This window comes from Scophthalmus maximus, chromosome 13 (genome assembly GCF_022379125.1).
Source record: "Scophthalmus maximus strain ysfricsl-2021 chromosome 13, ASM2237912v1, whole genome shotgun sequence".
Taxonomy (NCBI): Eukaryota; Metazoa; Chordata; class Actinopteri; order Pleuronectiformes; family Scophthalmidae; genus Scophthalmus; species Scophthalmus maximus.
The window spans coordinates 14052830-14069253 of NC_061527.1; the positions used below are offsets into that span (position 1 = coordinate 14052830).

Genomic DNA, 16424 nt, shown 5'->3' on the forward strand with positions numbered 1-16424 from the left:
TAACGATACAAAAATAAATAAGATAGCACAGTCACTCTCAAAATAGACTCAGTCCTCCAGGAGAATATTGTGTCTGTGGGTTGGAAGACAGCTGCCTGGCTGAGTCATCCCAGATATTGTGTTTCTAACAAGGAAGACTTTCCATAACATACAGTAGGCTGTATATCCTTGCAACTCCCATGTAGCAAAATTGACTGACCTGTGTGTGTTTTCTTCCTAAAACGAGAGATAAATAGCAACTTATCATCCTATTATTAGATTTAATTGAATTGTTTATATCCACCAGCAGGAATGAAGCTTGGTTTATTTAGTTTTTGTAAAACCCTCAAAAGTCATATTAAACCAATTAAAACAGAGACAACTCCAGCTCTCAACTTAATAACTGGTTTATTCATTTGATGAAAACCTTGCACACTCCCGATTGGCCCCGCCCGCGTTGTAAACACAACTGACCACGTGACCGTACCCGGAAGTCACAGAGCGAGAGGGATGTCTGATCAAGTTTACCCGTGTTCATCTGTTCGACGTGTAGTGAACATATAGTGAAGATATAGCCAACATTTAGAGAACATTTAATGAACATATCGTGAACATATGAAATGGACCCCGGAAGCGACAGTGTCCGAAAGCTACAAACCGCCACTCGGGAGAAGCTGAGGAAATTCAACGCACTGCGAGGTGAGTTTCATTTCATCGTGTCGTTCAGATCAGTGTTGACGCCTCAGTTAATCGTCTCTCAGCGCAAACGTTCCGCCTGCTCTTGTGTTGGACCGACCGGAAGGTCGAGAGGTGCGGGGCGCTGGGTTCTGGGATGTGGTGGCTCTGACCGCAGCGGACGGGAGCCAGAGGGACGCATACGAGCTGCAGGTCGGGGTCAAAGTTCACCGAGGAGAGCTTCCCCTTGGGGTCAGCTACAGGGTGTTCTCAGATCCTCCCGGGGCTAAAGTAGGTGAGTGGGTCAGACAGGGTGCTCCAGCACTAATGCCCTCTCACAGTCCTCAGTATTGTCGTCATCATCATCTTCATCATCTTCATCATCTTCATCATCATCACTGTTATTGTGATCTCGTGTGTTTGAAGGGAATGGGGGCTCCACTCTGTACGCACTGCAGCAGCTGGAGGACATCTACGGCAGAACTCTGGGAAGCATGAGAGTCATCCTGATCCATGCAGGTTGGACACTTCCACTTTTTTTCATCCAAACTGTACTGGGATGAGCTACAACTGTAAAGCTTTAAAAAAAAAAAACCTACGCTAGACAAATTTTCAATATGGTTTTAAACTGTGATGAGAGTGACACGTGTGAGTGGTCAAAACTTCTAATGTGTGTGGGACTATTAAGAGATTATTACAGCTTGCCAGTTATCCTGATGGCGTACGGCCAGTTCTTTAAAACCAAATATTTAAAAATGACTCCAGTTACTCTTCGATGGAAAATGATGTTTACAAATGTTTGTCCCCCTCCGGTGAGTTATTCAAAAGTTAGGGGTTGATCGTGAATACTCTATATATTGATATAGCACCTACGATACTTGAGTGCGATATTTCCCACTTTGTTTGAACTTTTCTCCTCTGATTCTTCCAGGGGGGTTCAGTCAACGTTTGCCCAGTGCAAGCGCCCTGGGAAAGATTTTCACTGCCGTGCCGCTGGGTGACCCCCTCTACCAGATGCTGGACCTCAAACTCGCCATGTATGTGGATTTCCCGTCTCACATGAAGCCGGGCGTACTGGTGACCTGTGCCGACGACATAGAGCTCTACAGTATCACAGAGGATGAAAATGTGAGGTTTGATAGACCCGGTTTTACAGCTTTGGCCCACCCCTCCCCACTGTCCATTGGAACCACCCATGGGGTTTTTGTGCTGGATTCATGTGAACGATCCTCTCACTCTGGAATGGAGAACAGTTCCTGTTTGCGCTTCCTGCACAAACCGAGCATCAAGAAAATGCAAGAGAGTGGCGCTGTTTGTAAGAGGCAGAGCGGCGATACTGTCACTGAGTTTGTCTACACAGACAGCACCTATTTTATCGACTTTGAGACTGTAAAGACTCTTCTTAATCTGCTGAAGGAGTTGGGGCCCATGCACTGTGAGATAGACGCATATGGGGACTTTCTTCAAGCGCTGGGCCCCAATGCTACAATAGAGTACACCAGCAACACTGCTAATGTCACTAAGGAGGAGAGGGGCCTTGTTGAAATCCGCCAAAAGATCTTCCATCTTCTGCAAGGGACCCCCTTGAATGTCATCCTCCTCAATAACTCCAAGTTTTATCACATTGGAACCACGTCAGAATATCTCTTTCACCTCACCGAGGACGTGGCACTGAGGAGTGAGCTGGGCTTCCTCTCGTCTGCCTTCAGTGCACACGTGGGTGAAAACTCCCGCTGCTGCGTCATGTGCAGCGTCTTCGATCCCGGCTGCTCTGCTGGAGCTGGGTCAGTGGTGGAGTACTCCAGGCTGGAAGCAGGAGCGTCTGTGGGGAAGGGCTCCATCATCAGCAGCTGCTGGGTCGGCCTGGGCCTCTCCGTGCCTGATGCAGTCTTCATGCATTCGCTGTGTGTGAACCACCAGGACCACGTTGGGTTTGTCACTGTCGCCTTCGGGATCAACGACGACCTGAAGCGCAGCGTGGACGGCCCCGCTTCCATGGAAAAGCTGAAGCTTTTTGGGTCCAGCATGGCCACATGTCTCTCCTGCTGGGGGATGGAGAGTGAAGTCCTGAGGTCCTCCGGTGACTTGCCCGGCTGTAGTTTGTGGAACGCCTGTCTGTTTCCCGTTTGCTCCGATCAACAGAGCTCATTCTCATTGTCTCTGGAGATGCTGCGGGCCGTTCTGAACGGTTCCACAATTGCCTTACCCAAAGGCACGATTCTGATGTCCATGCAGGAAAGTTTACAGAGTAAGAACCTGGAGGGGATGTTGAAGTTCAGGACGGAGCTGTACAATGACATCACACAGAGAAGACTGAGCAGTTAAAGTTAAAGTTAAGTTATAATGTGCTAAATGCACAATATTTTATTTTCTGCCACTAAGCATTTTTCAATCATAAGCAATAAAAAAGAAAGAAAAGACAGTTTGGTGATGTCATGAAGCAGTGTGGGATCAGCGGAATTGTTGTCATCATCACCATCGCTGTCTGCTTCTCCCGTCTGCTTCTCCCGGTGAGGAATCCCTCAGTGTTCGTCCAGGAGGTTTTCATTCGCGGAGGTCTCCTTCTTTACATACAAACAGACTCGGTGACAGACGCTGGTAAAAACACTAAAAGCAGAATCACGTTAAAAATCAGTGTTTCTCTGACACAGTTTTTTGGAGACAGGACTCAGATGACTAAAATCTTTCACCTGGATAAAATATATTTAAAAAAACAACAACATTGGAAACATTTCTTGTAAAAGAAGTGGCTGAAAACTGGTTAAAAAGTCTATGTTGACTGCCTGTGGCAGACTATTGCAGTGCTGATGCACACTCCTGAGGGCATATAATGCCGTTGAGGTGACCAAATGAGATGAACCACTTTATTATAAAAAAATGGATTCCTCTATGTTTGAAAATTGCTTGAAACATTTGGGAAAATGTAAGTAAACAACTCAACAAAACATATAACACAGATCTGTTCGGTTTTAGACATTTGAATGCGGGAGTTTCTAAGTGTACCTTTAAATTTGATGCTGTCAAATTGAGGATCTAATGATTTTTTTAACAAGGACAATGAGTCCCACTACTTTTGCACTTGATTTGTTTGAAAGTTGTTATACAATTAAAGTTTGATTACGTGTGTTTTGTACCATATTCACAATAGTAGTTTTTTTTTCATTTACATGGGTGTGTGTGTGTTTTTTCCCCCCTAAGGCAATTGAGTAGTCATTTAAAATGGCAGCATGCTGTAGGTCTGCCAGCTGATGTGGAGAAACCAGTTTGAGACGTGGAGGGAACTTGCTCGACACAGACACGCCCGTTGTCTTAGAACAGAGTGAGGGAAAGGTCACGCTCCTCTAATCTTTCTAAACAGGCCTCATAAAAAACATTTTGTTTAGGTTAAACTAATTATTAATTGCATTACCCCGTTAACGTTTCACTTCTGCTTATCCTGCTATGACAAATGTCTGCTGTGAAAAATGCACAACACAAGAAGTTTGGGAAACCACTAAATTAGTCCCACTATCATGCAAGTACATGTAAAGTACTTCAAGTCCCATCCTTGAACCAGACTCTCTTACATCATACAAAAAACTTATTTTGCAGACTGTGATGGGCAGTGTAGGTCACTGATCACAAGCTGTGTTTTATACTCTACATTGACACAGAGACACACAGGGTGACACTGATGCACACTCGTCTGCATTTGGAAAGGAGATTAGTTGTCGTAGTTGTTTGGCATTCCACTTGAAGGTCTTTATTTTTAGCCCACAGCCTTGATCCCCCTTTATCAGGACCTGTGCAATTGTGGCACAGTGAGCGATTGTGTTACCGCTTTACTCTTGTTCCCCAAACTGCACAGCACATATTACAAGAGAAGAGCCGAATCAATGGGAAACTACAAATCCCGACCGTCGCAGACGTGTACAGGTAATGGCTCGGTGTCTTTGAGGTGTGTGTCTGTGTTTTATTGCTCAGGGCTGACAAGAAAGTCTGAGCCGAGAAGTGTGTGTTTAACTTTTGTCTCTGATGTGGCACACTGCAACATGACAGACTCTTAACACAGGACTGCTTTTTTATTTTTTTAAATATTCACACAATTTATAAACACTTTATATTGGAAGGTAAATTGTGGATATTACTGCTTATAGATGGTAATATTGCTTATTAATGGAAATATATTATTGATGATGTTTTTGACGTGAAGACGAGTGGAAGAAGAAGGTGGGGGAGTCGTACTCTGTGATCGTTGAGAAGTTGGAAGATGACCTCAGGCTCAAAGACAGTGAGCTCGTGGACCTCAAACTTGCTTTTGGGTGATTTTTTTAAATGCAACTGTATAAGCTGAATTTCATTTATCACTGGTGCCTTTTTATAGCTGCATTCTCCTGGGGTTGCTTACTTTTCTGCTTTAGTCAGGCTTCAGTTTTCTCACAACCAAATGATGTTGATTTTATTGTGGCTCAGCTCTGATGAGGCTTTCCAGAAGGTGAACGTGAGCTACCGAACGGAGAAGGGGCTGTCGCTGCTGCATCTCTGCTGCGTATGTGGAGGTATGCATGAGCGGAGTCTATTTATAACTCCTACAACAAAATCTGACAGTGGGAGGAAGGATTACCACGGACCAACTGGCATTATTGTGCGAAGATGACCCCTCTGGTCTTTACAACACAAAAGCAAACAGTAGATTTATATACTGCACATAAAGCTTGAATACAAGAAGTTAGAGTGAAATAATCTCTTTGGCTCCAACAATCCTGACCTCATTCACTATTGATCTGACGTTGAATTTTCCATTTTTTATTTGCGAACAGGGAACAAGGCCCATATCCACACCCTGATGCTCAAAGGCCTGCGTCCCTCCAGACTGTCCAGGAATGGATTCACTGCGCTGCACCTGGCTGCTTACAAGGTGAAGATTTCAGATTTTGAAAATACATTTCAAATTTGTAATCTGTGTCTTTCTCATGCTTTATCACCTGATAAAGAGTTTTCTGTGTTCAACCACACGGTGGAGTACAAGTACTGTCAAATCCAGTGTGGTTCAGAGCGCCACATGTCCGAGTTAGTGTGATACATTGAAACCCCACGGCCTGAGGTGTGTGTTCATGTTTAGTTTCCATCACGCAGGACGACGCTGAGCTGGTGACTGCCCTTCTTCACGGGGGGTCAGATGTGCAGCAGCTGGGATACGGCGCCCTCACTGCCCTGCACGTGGCGACATTGGCTGGGCACCATGAGGTGAGAGCTGAACCCGGGTTTTTCTTCTTTTTCAGTGCACCTGAAGAGTGTTACTTACCTTTATTGCTCTTGTACATATATGATCTGTCCATTTTCCCCCACCAGGCGGCAGATATTCTCCTCCAGCATGGGGCTAATGTGAATGTCCAAGATGCTGTGTTTTTCACTCCGCTGCATATTGCTTGCTACAATGGCCATGAGCGGGTAAGGCAAGGCAAGGAAACTTTATTCATGTAGCACATTTCATAGACCAAGGTAATTCAAAGTGCTTCACAGAACAAGAAAAGAAATACAGTAAAAGTAAAGTGCTCCTGTTAACCACATTTGCAGTCTTAATTGAGAGAAATACACTCAATAGTCCAAATTTGTTCAAAATCTTCTCACATGAATATACAGTATACATTTCTTGTCTCTATCTCTCTCTCTGCGTCGCAGTTGGCAAAGCTGCTGCTGAAGTTTGGGGCAGATGTGAATGCGAGTGGTGAAGTGGGCGACCGGCCGCTGCACCTGGCCGCCGCCAAGGGTTTCCTCAGCATCATCAAACTGCTGATGGGGGACGGGAGCAAAGCTAATGGTGAGAGCTGAGACTCCCCCAAAAATTATTTCTCATTTTAAGTTAAGATTCACCTGTAAATAAAACAACATCTGAATGCAAATTCCACTTTCCTTTGGTTGTAAAATAGCCTTGACACTACTTCAGTACATTCACTTCTAAAGCCAATTAAATTCCGTCTTTGGAGACGATCGGGGAGTTTTCTCCAACGTTTTTTCCGCTTCCTTCTCCAGTTAATGCACAGGACAACGAAGATCACATTCCTCTCCACTTCTGCGCTCGTTTCGGTCACCACGAGATTGTGCGTTTCCTGTTGCAGGGCAACTTTGACGTGCAGCCTCACTCCGTCAACATCTACGGGGACACACCGTTGCACTTGTAAATGGTTTACGGTGTCAGTAGCCTCCTGTGAGTTGTCAGTCAATGATATGGGGTGGACATGAAGGGTTGTGTTGAATGTTGTTTCCTCAGGGCCTGCTATAATGGAAAGTTTGCAGCAGTGAAGGAGATCATTCAACATTCTGGTACAGAAAGTCTTTCAAAGGAGAACATATTCAGTGAGACAGTACTTCACAGGTATTGTGCATTTTCTGTCTTTATTTATCTACTTGTACTGAACAAAGACAGCCAGTGTGTGCTATTTGGCAAATCTTCACTCATTAATGACGTTAAAATGCATGATTCCTGCTGAGTAGGTGATAACAAATAGTCTGTCTAACAGTGGGTGCACCTACGGAAAAGACCTGGACATGGTCAAGTTCTTGTTGAGTCAGAATGCTATGAGCATCAACCATCAGGGCAGAGATGGACACACAGGTGACTCCTCACATCCTTCAATAAAGCCTCTGTTTGTGTGTGAAGCTGAATTGACATTCTCACTGTGTGCATGGTGTCACATGTTCAGCCCTGCACAGTGCCTGTTTCCACGGCCACATCCGCCTGGTGCAGTTCTTGCTGGACAGCGGGGCAGACATGAACCTGGTCGCCTGTGACCCGAGCAGGTCCAGTGGGGAGAAGGACGAGCAGACCTGCCTGATGTGGGCGTATGAAAAAGGTTTGCTCGGAACGAGGACCAACTTACCCGTCATGAATACAACCAACAAGAAATGGTATTACCGTTCTGTTTTTGTTTTTTTGCCAGGTCACGACGCCATCGTGACCTTACTGAAACACTACAAGCGTCCAGACGACTCCCCCTGCAACGAGTACTCCCAGCCAGGAGGGGGTGAGTCGCCCCTTCTCAGAGTTATTATATGGAAACAAATCTCACGAGCTCGCCCGTTAATCTGCCCGTATGCGTCGGCTCTCTTCCAGATGGGTCCTACGTTTCTGTGCCATCTCCATTGGGGAAGATCAAAAGCATGACTAAAGGTAGTGAGGTGGAGCGAGGCACGACAGCCTCTTCCCACACTTCACATCACATCGCTGTCAGCTGTCATGACGGCACACACACAAGGGAAGGATCTTTGATGCTGATGATAACACCAAGCTGATATCCGTACCATGCAGTAAAATCTGGGATTGTGTGAACAACAGATCTGTGTCCACCTGTGTGACATAATGGTGCACCTAATAATAATAATAATAATAATAATAACAACAACAACAACAACAAATAATCAGATTTTGATGAAATCCTATAAACACCCAGGCTTAAATATATGGGGTTAAAAGGGAATTATATCAGTAACTAAAACTCAAGAAACCATACTGTACCACCATTACCCTTTATTCCATGATCATATAATATCAATATTATCTGATTTAAACATTTGCATGAACAAATATGCATAGTGCAGATTTACCCAAATAGAGGCAAGGAATTAAAAACTGTGCGAGCTTCCTGTTTGCTCTATACCAGGTTTGATGCTTCATCAAACTCTACTCTCTCTTTTCAGAGAAAGCAGAGGTTCTCCTCCTCAGAGCCAGTCTCCCGTCGCATTTCCACCTTCAGCTGTCTGAGCTGGAGTTTAATGAAATTATTGGATCAGGTAACTCTGTTCTGCTTCTGTTTTCAGTTCAATGAATATTCCATCTCTCACAGTGATATTGACAATCACACCTGTCTTACACTCAGGCTCCTTTGGGAGAGTCTACAGAGGCAAATGTAGGAACAAAATTGTCGCCATAAAACGGTACTCGTCCATTTCACACACAAGATAAAGATGCCATTTTGACACACATCTCCTGTACAGAACAGAATGACTCAGTCTCCGCTCTCCCCTGTAGCTATCGAGCCAACACGTACTGCTCCAAGTCAGACGTGGACATGTTCTGCAGAGAGGTCTCCATCCTCTGTCGACTCAATCACCCCTGTATCATCCATTTCGTGGGGGCGTGTCTGGACGACCCCAGCCAGTTCGCCATCGTCACCCAGTACATCTCCGGCGGCTCGCTGTTCTCGCTCCTGCACGAGCAGAAGAGGTGCGGAAAGTGTGCATGACACACTGGTGCTCACGGCATATTAAAGTGTGAATGAAATATAGGACTACTGAGACACACAAGCTAATAAAATTAATCTGTAATTGTAACTAATTTACACACATTAACTCAACTCTGTTGTCATCTTTGACAGTGTGGTCTGGTCTTGTAATGAACTTTACTACACCAAGTGCAGAGTTGAACCTGATTGGTTCAAAAGTCCATGGTTTATGCATGTATGATATGTGTTTTATGATTTCACATGGCACTGCTGACATCTGTGCCATGTGTGACTGATGCGTGAGAGAATGAGTGGGTGCGTCTGGTAAAGATTTTATTCTAACAAAACATTCTAACAACCTATATACGACAATCTTAACATTCAAAGTAATATGAACCAATACTGAGTATTTAACAAAACCTGCTGTGTTAAACAACCCATCTAGCTGTGTTGGATTACCCCAGCGTGTGGTTAGTGCAATAGTGACCCAGATTGGGTGGTTTCTAAACCCAACATTTTTCAGAGTGTAATTTATCTGTTCCTTCATATATATAAAATAGGTGAATAAAATAATAAGAACACCTTTCAGATGAAGTCGAACATACCACATCGGCTTTAGCAGACTTAGATCAAGGACTCAACTGTCAAACTGCTATTTAGACGAGCAAATTAATCTTTAAAAGAAGTTGAATTTGCGTGGTGAAACCCAGGGTTCATTTGATCACTCTCGGTACCCCACACACTTTGACACTTTGAATTAATCCTGATGCTGAGATGTAAAAAGAGGTCAAACTACCCTGAGGAGTTTTTCTAAGCACAAGTTTATACGACACAACTGACTGTTTCAGGTCTGATTATCCTCAGAAGCTTCCCCCCACCCCACCATCGGCCACGATCCTCATTGATCCAGATGAAGTGTTCCGCTAACTGGGGACAGGTGCTGTCTTTATTGACTGTCCTATTGATCCGTGCAAAGTGCTGCGTGGGATTGGTAGGGGCTATTGATCCAGGCGCTAAGTGTCTGCTGCTTTAATGATGTGTCAATGGACAGGCTGATCGACCTGCAGTCCAAGCTCATCATTGCCATCGACGTGGCCAAGGGCATGGAGTACCTGCACAACCTCACCCAGCCCATCATTCACAGGGACCTCAACAGGTGGGTGCCACACGAGTAATGACACGTGTGGCGACGGGGAATGGCGTTTGAAATAACGGTTGTCGTTACAAATACTACGTGTGTTCCTTCCAGTCACAACATCCTGCTGTACGAGGACGGACACGCCGTGGTGGCTGATTTTGGAGGTGAGATATGTGAGCAGCATTCATTTGAGCATTGCCATGTTAGACAATTGATAACTTTGAAAAATATTAATTAATTTGTGTGTTAGCAATTGGAAGTAATTTTTTTTTGAAGTTTCTCAACAATTGTCTATATTCAGTGTTGGCTCTACTGTTTAATACATCTGTGCTGAGAAACTCTTAAACTTGTCTCTATGTCAGCTAGTGGAATATTACCACATTACAATATGTTCCATTTGAAAGAACAAATAACTAACATTAGTAAGAGGAAGAACTAATGGAATTGATTTAATTACCAGCTCAATTAAATTGACTGAGTTTTGCTGCTACAGCCTCACTTGGGTCTCTTACGACCAGTAACTTACAGCAGCTGCTTTTAGCAAACGTTTGATAGATGTTGGTGTATTATTTTACATTACTCAGAGAAAAGTCATACAGTCAGTTGACTGACTGTATGACTTTTCTCTACTTGTGCTGCTGTAACATTACATTTTCAGATTTGGTCCGTAACAGTCACTTTGTGCCTACACTGGCAGCCGATCAACAAATCTACACAGCCTTGCTTTCATGAAGCTTTAAAGCCACGAGCTCGTACTGTTCACAAAGACTGAGAATAAAGAAAGCCCCTGAGCGTTGTTTTGTGTACTTTATTTATAGTTTGTAAGCGTGGCTGCGTGACAATTTGATTCTTTCATCTAGCAGGGCTCTATATTGTACTGAAAATAAATTATCAATATTCCAAGAAGTTATTTTGTTTGTCTAAATTACTTCTGTCAGTTATGTGTAATGCTGGCAGCCAAGAGTGTTTATAGAGTTTAACAACATAAATACTTTTTAAATTTTTTTTAAATCACTGTATTGTCCTTCTCTTTGTCTGCAGAATCTAGATTCCTACAATCTGTAGATGGGGATAACATGACCAAGCAGCCGGGGGTCAGTGCTTTCTCCTGTTATTTATTAATATATTTTTTAACCTATTTGACAGCATGCAAAGAAAAGAAAGAAAGACAGAAAAACTTTTGGAATGAGATTGCTCCCCCTCTTTGGCCAGATACTCTCTCACACCATCTGCATCCTCCTTGGGAGGATAAGGCACTTTTTTCCTCTGCTGGCAGTCAAGGCAGATCTTCTGCTGGCACCTGTCATCAATTACCCACCAGCTAGAGAAAAAAAAAACTGCCTCCACGCAGATTCTGTGTCAATATGCTGACTCATCACTGCACAAAGTGCTCGTGCTGCAGTTTGACGTTAAGTGTGTTGCATCTCCCGGGAGCTGCCTGTTGTGAGGAACTACCTGCCCTTGCTGGGATGCAGTGTCTGTGTCAGTAATTGGGCTTGTGTACGTGTGGCTGTGCGGGTTTGTGACGGCCCTTAAATCAAATCACACAATGTTATTCTCTTTCTGCAAACCAACATTATTCCCATTACAACACAGACTGCTTTGCCTCTAATTGCCTTTACTCTGTGTGTGTGTGTGTCTGTGTGTGTGTGTGTGTGTGTGTGTGTGTGTGTGTGTGTGTGTCTGTGTGTGTGTGCGTGCGTGCGTGCGCCCAGAACCTGAGATGGATGGCTCCAGAGGTGTTCACCCAGTGCACGCGCTACTCGGTGAAGGCGGACATGTTCAGCTACGCCCTCTGTCTGTGGGAGCTGCTTACCGGAGAGATTCCCTTTGCTCACTTGAAACCTGGTAATTTTGATCCAGTCACGGGCTTTAACGGTGACGCTAAGTGTGCACAGCAGAGCACGACCTGAGGGGGGAAACACCACTAGAGGCCTCAAAAATAAACACGGGGGAGCCATTTCCCTGCAGAAACACACCGTCGCAACCAATACCCTGAACTCCAGAATTCGGTGGATGCAGCAGGTAAAAGGTTTGGTGTTCACCACCATGTCTTAAACCAAAGGACCTGACATATCAACATTTTGACCTGATGGTGACTAGACATAAAGGTCAGGGATCACCAAAGTTACCGAGTCAATCTAGCTGCGGGGAAGTGGGTGAACTAAATTTCATGGCAATCCATCCAATGGTAGTTGAGGCTTTCCACTCAGGACAACAAGCATAGAGGAAAAGTAAGAATCACAAGAAGGATAAGATCTTCTGCAGACCATGGATTTCTCAACAAAATTTAATGATAATAAATTTCATACATGCTGAGGTGTTTAAGAGACCAACTGACAGACTGACGATAACATCTCCGGAGCTATAACATATATTGTGACACATAGTCAGTCAATATCATATCATTTTAAAACAAAATCTAAAATGTTCTCCTGCCCTTCAGCCGCTGCAGCAGCAGACATGGCCTACCATCACGTCCGGCCTCCGATTGGCTACTCCATCCCCAAACCCATCTCTGCTCTTCTGATGAGAGGCTGGAACGCGAGTCCAGAGGTAAACGATCTGATTCAACCTCTCGAACCTTGATCATCAGGAACTTGACCCATATATGCACAACACTTTATACACTTCTATGTTCATCAACCGTGAAGACATACTGAAGCTCTGAGAAGGAAATAATAGACAAATGAGTCTGCTGCTATGTGCCGCAGTAACGAGTGGAACTCGTGTATCCCCACATGATACATTAACGCACCGTTGTTCATATTTAAGCACTGTTTGAGCACATATGACCTTGATAGGCCTCCCTTGGTGCTGGGATGTTCATAATTATCCTACCGTGTCTCTACCTCATTTAGACACGTTATTACACGGCCCGGCATGTTGGCATATTTCTCCCTCTGTGGTCCACTTCCTTCCTGTTTGCCACTCAAGGCTGACACGCAGTTGCCTGTCGGTGGACACGTCTGCCCCGTCACAGAGTGTGATTGTAATGAGCCCTCGCAAGGTCGCACGTACGCACAATTCTCATGCCGCCTCACCTGTACAGTACAACATCTCCCATGGGGGACTAGAAGCAGGACACGCTGCACTGTGTTTACAGGACTTGTACAGTGAAAATGTCTTTTCTTAAAGGCTGAGAGACTTTCTTTCAGATTTGAACACTTTTATTCGGTCCCAGCCATGTCATTTGAGATTGCATTTTCAGGGATGTTGATGTATAATACAGCAGCTCTGGCGTGGCACTGTTTGTTCTTTTATTGTGAGGAGAGAGATCTAAGGACTGCTTCTGAAGCACAATTCACCTTTGCTTCATGTGTGGGTGGACTAAAAAAAGCAGAATACACAGGTTAGAGAAAACAGGTGTGTGTGTGTGTGTGTGTGTGTGTGTGTGTGTGTGTGTGTGTGTGTGTGTGTGTGTGTGTGTGTCTGCTTTGGGTTACACCTGCTCCATTTGATAGTAAAAAACAACAAAATGGAAAGTTTGATTTTTCTGCTCCAGGACAGACCTGAGTTCTCTGAAGTGGTTTCCAGTCTGGAGGAATGCTTGTGCAATGTTGAGGTAAATAACATCACACCTATCCTCAAGTGTCAGCACCTGTAACACTATAGTGCACAACACTCATGCTGCAACAAAGAAACTTTCTCATGATATTTCTGCTGAGTGTTTGTGTTCCTGTCACAGCTGATGTCTCCGGCCTCCAGTAACAGCAGCGGGTCCCTGTCGCCCTGCTCCTCCTCCGACTGCCTGCTGGCACGAGGAGGACCTGGCCGGAGCCACGTGGCCGCCCTGCGTTCTCGCTTTGAGCTCGAGTACGCTCTCAACACTCGCGCCTATGCCTGCTGGACTCAGAGGTAAGAGAAGTGAAGGACGTCCTCAGACAAGAGAAGGTGGAGAAGGTTAAAGTAATGGACTTCACAATGGCAATGTTCACACACACACACACACACACACACACACACACACACAGCTATTTGGTCATATAGTTAAGTCTGGGTTTTATTCAGTTTCTGTTGTTTGCGTAAATCTTTGATAACCTGCTGTTAGATGTTGGGCAAAAAAAAGATCAAAACTTTCTTCTGATTGAAAGTAGTTTATATATTCATATGGAACATAACCAAAATGTAGTTAATGCCATACAGCATTCGCATGCCTGTATATCAGTGTCATCCTGATAATTTGTGTCTTTCAGATTAAAATCTGAACCATTTAAAAATTGAAATTGACATTATCAAATCAAGCAGCACGTACGAACTCTTGTGAATTTCAAAACTTCATTAACTGTTCGAGCTTCACGTTGTAGATCCATGATACTGAATCATACATCCCATTTTCTTACCTTACAATTATTTGGAATATAATTACGCTGGATAATTTTGGTGATATTTGACCATGAACAAATGTTGTGAACACAAGAAGGGAAGCCCTCCCCAACTCTATATGGCCAATTTTTTTAATTACTTTTTTCTCAAACTAATGTAACCAAAGCTCTGACGGATACTTTTCAAACGATGAGATATTGTGCCAGACGAATACTCAATCAAGCGATCAGCTCAAGTTTAGAAATTCTGAAACTTACAGCTGAATTTCCACAAGCTTAATATACAATCAGTGATATTATCTGTGTGCGGCTGGATGCACTGATCTGCTACTCATTAATGTACAACCTCTCCCTCCCTGTTCAAATCTCTTTAAATGATTATTTATTGGCTTTACAGTTAAGGCTTCAAGGCTTTTCTCTTGCTAAGGACTCTTGCTCACGAGAATTGCACAAACCTCTTGTCTGGGCTTGTAGAAAGAACTTAGTCTGAACTAATGTAGTGGCTGCAACATGCAGACCAGTGACGGCAACAGAAGAGAGGAGTGGAGTTGCTCAGATACCAAACAGGAAACAAAGGAAAGCAACTGCGATAAAACATGCATGGCATTCTGAGTGAGGAGGGAGGCTTGTGTTAGACGCCTGTAGTGTGTGTGTGTGTGTGTGTGTGTGTGTGTAGTGTAGTGTAGTGTGTGGTTACAGTCACTCTGAGTCCAGCAACAGGAGGTGGGGTTATTGTGATGTGACATTGGCTTGTCAGTCATTTCATGGCTACTCCTTTAAAGGTTCTAATATTCAGTTCAGCCAAGATCAAGTCCCACGATCAAAGTGCAAACCTACGTGTCAAACCCGTAATGAATTTTGTATATGCAGCACTCCTGCGGAGAAAGTGAGAGCGGCCTTTTATTAGGTCGGACATTGGAGATTGTATTTCAGCCACTTGTATCGAGCTCCTTCTCATCTGTCCCTCTCCAGGTAAACAAAGCAGCACATATTCAGGCCTCAGGGCTGGAGGTTGATTTCATTTTTCATTTTTCAGCGAGCAACGGCGAGCATCCGGAGGCCTTTCACTGGAGGACATGAGAAGGAATATGCAGTTCCCTCCCATCGATCGAAATGGTTTGTGAGCAGAGAACGTGTACTTTACTTTTCTTTGTAGTGACAGTCCCTTTGTTTTTGGAAGTTAACAGACTGTCATATAAAGCAGCTGGGCCCAGTAGTTGTTCGAAAAACGCTACTCAGTCAGAAGGAAATCATGTTATTTGTTGGGGACTATTTTCAGAAGTGGATTAATAAACATTTGTTGCTCAAGTTAATATTTATGGCAAAGGCTGTGTCAGCCCAAAATAAACATCAGTTCCTACGTTCCTAGTAATGAAGGGACGTGATGCATTTTTAATAGTTTCTGGACGATAATGGAGCTCGAGGGCTCAGAGAAACGAGAGATATCAGGCTTTGGTTAGTTCAGGAAAAGAAATCTGAATATCACCAGCTCCATCTTTTAATTACAAATAGTCCTAATAGTGTTCTTGTCACATTGTTATTCACACATGAAACTCTGATGATGTCTGTCTTTCAGGGTACGTGTCCGACCCCATGAGCACCATGAGATTCTGCTCTTCCTACAGCAGCAGCGGCAGCTTCGAGGACAGTAACTGACACCCAGCGCTCTTTATTGTGACCCCGATGATTTTAGACCTTCATCAATATGTTTGAGAATTCATTTTTTTAGGAGAATTGTAATGGATGTCGCTGACTAATTTGCTAACTTAACTGTTTTAGGATCGATTATTTGTGAAATCATAGCATCCTCTTCCCAACTCCTTGTGTTAGTTTTATTTGATACATTTATTCTTTTATTTTTTTCTTTCTAATATTTACTTGATGCTTCTAGATACTGTAAATAATATTTTGTGTTTGTGTACGTGGTTTGTACACGTTTTTGTAACCAGTGAGTATATTATGCAATGATCAGGACTTTAAATGTGCAAACAGTTCATAAAAGAAAGCAGGTCACTTTTCATTTGTATTTATTGAAGATTACAGATATCAGATGAAAAAAAATGAAGCCCCACAAACATACGCTAAATCTGGTGACAAGGCAGTATA

The 16424-nt window shown here is 43.8% G+C and overlaps 2 protein-coding genes across 4 annotated transcripts; both read left to right on the forward strand.

The window, feature by feature from the left end:
- The first annotated feature begins 446 nt into the window (after positions 1-446).
- Positions 447-3792, forward strand: fpgt (fucose-1-phosphate guanylyltransferase). Of its 2 annotated transcripts, none has more exons than XM_035647868.2 (4): positions 447-678; positions 782-949; positions 1081-1173; positions 1586-3792. In XM_035647868.2, exons 1-4 carry the CDS (start codon positions 600-602, stop codon positions 2977-2979), a joined length of 1734 nt encoding a protein of 577 aa, XP_035503761.1. In that variant the 5' UTR covers positions 447-599; the 3' UTR covers positions 2980-3792. The 2 variants fall into 2 exon arrangements, with proteins under 2 accessions (XP_035503761.1, XP_035503762.1); XM_035647869.2 differs by having other exon boundaries at positions 470-678; positions 741-949.
- Positions 3793-3920: 128 nt separating this feature from the next.
- On the forward strand, positions 3921-16334 carry tnni3k (TNNI3 interacting kinase). 2 transcript variants are annotated; one of them, XM_047336838.1, is made up of 25 exons: positions 3921-4569; positions 4847-4955; positions 5107-5192; positions 5454-5551; positions 5770-5880; positions 5986-6084; positions 6316-6454; positions 6667-6811; positions 6905-7009; positions 7155-7249; positions 7338-7487; positions 7575-7658; positions 7748-7804; positions 8332-8424; positions 8511-8568; positions 8663-8857; positions 9907-10011; positions 10105-10157; positions 11035-11087; positions 11709-11841; positions 12440-12549; positions 13499-13558; positions 13682-13851; positions 15355-15434; positions 15895-16334. In XM_047336838.1, exons 1-25 carry the CDS (start codon positions 4530-4532, stop codon positions 15972-15974), a joined length of 2508 nt encoding a protein of 835 aa, XP_047192794.1. In that variant the 5' UTR covers positions 3921-4529; the 3' UTR covers positions 15975-16334. The 2 variants fall into 2 exon arrangements, with proteins under 2 accessions (XP_047192794.1, XP_047192795.1); XM_047336839.1 differs by lacking the exon at positions 4847-4955.
- Positions 16335-16424: the final 90 nt, after the last annotated feature.